The sequence below is a fragment of the Podarcis cretensis genome, assembly GCF_951804945.1.
Source record: "Podarcis cretensis genome assembly, chromosome: 8".
NCBI classification, from domain to species: Eukaryota; Metazoa; Chordata; class Lepidosauria; order Squamata; family Lacertidae; genus Podarcis; species Podarcis cretensis.
This window is the reverse complement of record NC_137177.1, coordinates 263,062-269,170: the sequence shown is the minus strand read 5'-3', so window position 1 is coordinate 269,170 and position 6,109 is coordinate 263,062. Positions and strand designations below refer to the sequence as shown.

Here is a 6,109-nt window from a genome sequence, read left to right as displayed (position 1 = left end):
TGGGCGTGACCTTACCTGTCCAGGTAACAAAAGGACAAAGGCATGCTGCCACTCTCTTTGACTTCCTCCATCGTTGGAGCAGCTTTTAGCTAGAGATGCTCTAGCCCAGTGTTTCCCAACCTTGGGCCTCCAGCTGTTTTTGGACTACAACTCCCATCATCCCTAGCTAGCAAGACCAGTGGTCAGGGATGATGGGAATTGTAGTTCAAAAACAGCTGGAGGCCCAAGGTTGGGAAACACTGCTCTAGCCAACAGAGGACCCTGGGATTATCCCCATATGGGATAGATCCACATGTACAGTCATACTTTGGGTTACAGACGCTTCAGGTTGCGCATTTTCGGGTTGCAGACCGGGCCAAACCCAGAAGTAACGGAACAGGTTACTTCCGGGTTTCGGCGCTCACGCATGTGCAGAAGCGTTAAATTGCGCTTTGCGCATAAGACCAAATTGTGACCTGCATGTGCGCAGACACGGCACTGGGGGTTACGAATGCTGCGGGTTGCAAATGTGCCTCCCGCACGGATCACGTTCACCACCTGAGCGTCCACTGTATATACTTTGTAGCTAAGTCTGCCTTCAGGGATCCAACTGTGAACTGATGATGTGAGTAAACATCTTTTATATACTTGACACAAGATTGTGGCGTGTTTATTCTTTTAAGAGGGATATAACGGAACTTACCAGGGACCTAATAGTGAGAGGCTTATACAAGCCTGCAACCAGCTATCTGCTGTGCGTTTAAAAGGGGAATGTGAAACTCTGCTAAGTTAAGGAACTTGCTAGCACAAATTGGGAAGGATATTAATAAACAATCTATCCTCTCCTGCCTCCCTGAACATTCCCACATGGTGGGGGTTGGACTACAACTTTAATCCACTTCAGGGAGCCTAGCCAATGGGCATTATAGTCCCAACCACATCTAGAGGGCCGCTGGGTCCCTATGCCTGTTCTGCCTCCACTAGCACACTGCCATGGAAGCCTGGCAAAGAAATGGGACCCCAAAAGACAAGTTTGGTTGCAGCCAGGGTCTAGGACCACTCCGTTCCCCTTTATTGGACACCAAGGTGGCACAGCTCATGCTTTCCCCATTGGTCAAGGCTGTGGAATGACCAGGATCTGCACCGGGAGCAGAAAGAGAGCTACTAATCTCTGTGCAACTGGACATGGGTGAAGTCTGAGCAGCGGACACCTGCAGCCATGTTAGAAGAACACCCATTGTGGTGCGTGGGGGATTCGTGGCTTCTCGAGACTGGACGTGGTGGGGACCCACACGAAGAGGCAGCAAGCAAGTTGATCACTGGATCTCATGCAACCAAGATCTAAGCTCTTTTACAAATTGGTCTCTGTTTGAAAAACACAGTTCTTCAGAAAGATTTACAGCCAAACAAAATGAGAGAATGCAAAACCCCAAATGCTCCAGTTTTTTGGCGGTTCTTTTTCTATACAAGACAAAGAAAAACTTATTTAAAGCAATTACAATATCTTACAGGCTTCTGAACGGTTAGGGGAGGCCGAGGGGGATGCGGAAGCGTCAACAGATAAAAGTGCACCAGCTCCAGGAGAGGCACCGTGGAGACACACCCGGGACGAGGGAGGCCGGATCGGGCCCAGTCTCAGGCTGGAAACGTTACGAGATTGGGAAAAGCTGCCCCAGAACGGTCTGTTCACAGGCATGACGATTAATCTGAGCTCCACCAGGCCTTGGCTAGGGAGCACGCCGGCCCCGGACGGATCAAGCATGCGGCTGGACTTGTGGCAGGGAGCATCTTGACCCCACGTCCTGGGGCTGAGAGATGTTTGGGGACCGGTGCCAGCTGCGCTTGGGACTGTCTTCCTCTGGACAAGGGTCACGTTTTAAAGTTTGGGTTCTCAAATCTTCAAGGTCACCAATCATTGCAGCTCAGGATAGAATCATAGAGCTGGGAGGGACCCAAAGGGTCCCCAACCCCCTGAAGAATGTACAAAGCACAGCCCCCAATCTTGGCCCCGGGGCCGGCAAGAGCACCCCCTTTCCCCACCTGGTCTCAAAGCTCGGGCTGGAAATGGAGGCAGGTATTGACTTGTAGGAAGGCGTTTCACACTGGGAGGGGGGCTTAAGGGGGTCGCTGGCCGTCCTGGGAATGGGACACACTGGGCAGGAAGGCCACAGGTCAGTGGGCAAGCACCTGCTGTGGATACAGAGAGCCTGTCTGAAATCTCAAGAGAACCACGGTCGGTATCCAAAATACGGATGGAGCTAGCTGGACCAGGGGTACGACTTCAGCATCTCCCTGAGCTCCCAGGGGAAATGGATAGGAGCTGCTGACCCTAATCTGCCCCCCCCCCAGAGCTGCACAGCTGGCTTCCAGGACAGATGTTGCCTTTCCGTTTCCTCTCTGCACTGAGTGGGAAGAAGACCAGGCGGACTTGAAATCAAGGGGGACAAACAAGGGTTGGGGGTGAAACATCCAGCTTGAAAAACCCTCGCCAGGACCGGTCCAGCCTCTGCAGAGTAAAGACCCACAGAAACCTCCCTTCCCTCTCAGGCTGACCTCATCATAGGGAACCCAGGGGTCATCTGGTCCAACCCCCAGCAAGGCAGGAATCGCAAGATAAAGGATCCGAGACGGTCTCTACTCTCTGAGGGCGCAGGCAAAGCGGATGTGCTGTTCTGGGGCAGAGGCTGCCTGTTGGAGGCCTCTTGGGGCCTCCGCTCTGGCTGGGGACCAGCTCTCTCTCTCCCCCCCCCCGCCCCTCCTGGGGCCGTCTCCATGTGCAGTTCCTGACTCTGCTGTTTATTGCATAAAAGCACACCTCCGTGCATGATGGGGGAGCCCCCTCCCCAAGGTGCCCCTCCCCAATAGCAGAAGTCGTGATGGCAAGGGATATGGCTTGTTAAGAGCAGTGCCAAAGCGGTGCCCGCGGGCTCCCCCCCCCTTGTGCTGCTGATGTGAGTTTGTGCTCCGAAATCCGGGTGCCGTTTGCGCCTCCTTTGCGGGCTCCTCCTTGGAAGCTGGAGCCTGTTCTGTCTCGGATGCCCCCCCCCCGAGCCCCAAAGATGAGGCAGTGGGAGCAGCAGAGCCCCAGGCAGCCTTGGAAAAGGGGGGAGCAGGCAGCCTCCCCCTGTGGCCCCTTCACTCTCCGCCTCTCGAGGGACGCAGAGGAGGTTTCTGTCTGGAGGGCATCGAAAGGGCGCGCAGAGAGAGAGGCGCAAAGGCAACTAAGGGGGTGATGGCTTTGCGAGGGAGATGGGAGCAGAGCCAGACACAGATGGGAAGGTGGCCAGGGGCCAACACACACACACAGCACCCCAGACGAGACGTTTTTCCGGGTGGGGGCAGGGGAGCGGTGTGGGGTCATCTCTGGACTTGAGTAATGCGTCAAATGCAGTTCCTAGGAGTCTGATTGCTGACGAAGCAGGTGGCGAGGTTGACAAAGACGGGGGCGGGGGGGGGGGTCTGGAGCGATGCCCCCGCAACCCTCACAAAAAACTGCCCCCACGAGCAAGTTTTGTTGTTGATCGGAAGACAAGAAACTGGAAGGAGAAATTCTTGCAGAGAAAGCAGAAACAGCCAGTCCTCACCTTTGACACACCTCCCTTGAGGGCCGTTGTCAAGCAGTCACTTTGAGCTCCTGGGGAGGGATGGGGGGGTGAGCTGCCTCTTCCCGCTGGTGGCAGCAAAGGGGGGCGGCCCTGCAAACCCCCCCCACTCACCTGGCCTGCCTCTGCTTCTGCCTGGCACGGGTCCCATTTGGAGGACATTTTGGAGCGTGGGGGGGGGGAGAGAATATGAAAAGGGGGGTTCCCTGGACACAGATTGGACAAAAGCAGAAGATGTGACTCTGTGGTTGACGGGGGCGCTGTTTGTTCCTGGGCACCAGCCATGGGAAAGCAGAGCAGCCTCCTGGGTCCCGTGCATCCGCCAGGCCAGGGTCCCTTGGGTGCCTCTTGGCAGGAGCAAGGGTGGCAGGCTCTGGGGACCCTCTGGGGCACCAGCTCCCCCCCCCCTGCGCTGGTGGAGCCTCACCCCCCAGCGATTCACTGTCTCTACAGTCTTGGCTGGTTCAGCAGATACAGAGGGAGCAGGCGCCGCCCCCCCACCTCGGGGCCCTGGAGTGCCTTGGCGCCCAGCCATGGCCCTCCCAAAGACCCCCAGAGTCTGCCCCAGGAAACTCTCCTCCTCGCGTAGGCCGAGGGCCACGGGGACCGTGGGCCCAGAGTGTCCGGCGCCTCCTTCTCTGCGGGTTCCTCACAGCAGCCTGACGGCCCTGTGGCCAGAGGGGCAGCCTCACTTCTTGCGGCCCGAGGTACTGGCCCTGCGGTCAGCGTCCCGATGTTTGGGGTTGCCCTCGTCGGTGGAGGAGGTGGTCAGCAAGGCCTGGCTCCAGCGGGCGATCTCGGCGTGCTCCGCGATGGAGGCGGTGAGGGCCTCCAGCCAGGTCTTCAGCTCCTCCTGCAGGAAGGAAGGAAGGAAGGAAGAGAGTTAAGGCCAGCAAAACTTGCTAAAATGTAAAGGTGAAAAATAAGGAATGTTGGAAATGTAAAGAAAAAGAGGGAAATTTCTATCATATGTGGTGGACTTGCAGTAAAGTAAAAACCTTCTGGGATCTGATATACAGTGGATGCTCGGTTTGCGAACATGATCCATGTGGGATGCATGTTAGCAACCCGCAGCGTTTGCAACCTGCGCCTGTGCGTCTGCACACGTGTGGGTTGCGATTCAGTACTTCTGCGCACAGCGCGATTTAGCGCTTCTGCGCATGTGCGACCGCCGAAACCCAGAAGTAACCCATTCCGGTATTTCCGCGTTTTGGTGGTCTGTAACCTGAAAAAACGCAACCTGAAGAAGCTGTAACCCGAGGTATGACTGTATCCCGGTTTGCAACCTTTTTTTTGGATTAAAGGTAAAGGTAGAGGGACCCTGACCATTAGGTCCAGTCGCGGACGACTCTAGGATTGTGGCGCTCATCTCGCTTTATTGGTCGAGGGAGCTGGCGTACAGCTTCCGGGTCATGTGGCCAGCATGACTAAGGTGCTTCTGGCGAACCAGAGCAGCGCACAGAAATACCGTTTACCTTCTCGCCGTAGCAGTACCTATTTATCTAATTGCACTTTGACGTGCTTTCGAACTGCTAGGTTGGCAGAAGCAGGGACCAAGCAATGAGAGCTCACCCCGGTGTGGGGATTCGAACCGCTGACCTTCTGATTGGCAAGCCCTAGGCTCTGTGGTTTAATCCACAGTGCCACCCGCGTCTTGATTTTTGGGATTGGAATGGTTTGTATCGGCCTAAAATGGTTGAAGAACACCACAAAATGGATGCTGTTGAGGAACTATTAATGAACTGTGTTGATCAAAGAGCTAATGGAATGAGCACGTTCTGGCAAAAACAATATGATATGAACGGTACATGCAAGGAGGCGTAAAACTCTGGCTATAAAACACTAGTCTCAAACAATGCCAGGAGCTACACAACACCAGGTTCAAACAAGAAGAATCATGAAATGCCAAGAACATGCCAAGGACAAGAAAGACTGCCAAGATTCATAGAATCATAGAGTTCACTATGCTTCTGTTCCCCTCAGTAGGGCGTCCCCTATCACCATGACACGCCTCCTCTTAGGTTTGGTCAGGGTTCTTCCGTGAGCTGTCCGTTCCAAGGTCGCCTGCACATTCCCTGAGGACTGACTTTGCTGCTCGTCTTCATATACCTGATCGACTGTAATGAGGGAGAGATCCTCAAATGGAGTCTGCTCTTCGTCTTCCATGCTAGGGGAGAGGACCTCAAAGCGATTGTGTATTTCTAAACAATCAGAGCGAACCCTGGGCCTCCTACTTCTTTGAGTCACGTTTCTCCATATATCTGGCTCCTGTGTTGGTGAACTAGCCTCCTTCTCAGGGGAGTCCCCTGTCTCCTCTTTGGTGGAGACGGTGTGCTCTGTTGCTTCCAAGAAGAGCTCCAGCTCTCTAATTCTTTGGAGCGTAGCCACACGTTCCTCCAGTTGCTGGACTTTGTCTTCTAAGAGGGCAATCAACATGCAATTGCTGCAGGTAAAGCTGCCTGCAACCTTTGGCAAGATGGCAAACATTGCGCAGGAACTGCAGGCGACTGCAGCTGTTCCCTCACTCT

General features: G+C 54.8%; 1 protein-coding gene across 5 annotated transcripts in view; it reads right to left on the bottom strand.

Moving 5' to 3' along the window:
• Positions 1 to 1,011: 1,011 nt before the first annotated feature.
• The window catches only part of SPTBN4 (spectrin beta, non-erythrocytic 4), a 92,122-nt gene continuing 87,024 nt past the window's right edge, over positions 1,012 to 6,109 (bottom strand). For 3 of the 5 annotated variants that reach the window (XM_079985259.1, XM_079985257.1, XM_079985258.1), the window contains exon 19: positions 1,327 to 4,434. In XM_079985259.1, the coding sequence (XP_079841385.1) occupies positions 4,270 to 4,434 (165 nt within the window). In that variant the 3' untranslated portion in view covers positions 1,327 to 4,269. Of the gene's footprint in view, positions 4,435 to 6,109 lie in introns of all 5 variants that reach the window. The other 2 variants (XM_079985255.1, XM_079985256.1) reach the window with 1 other exon arrangement.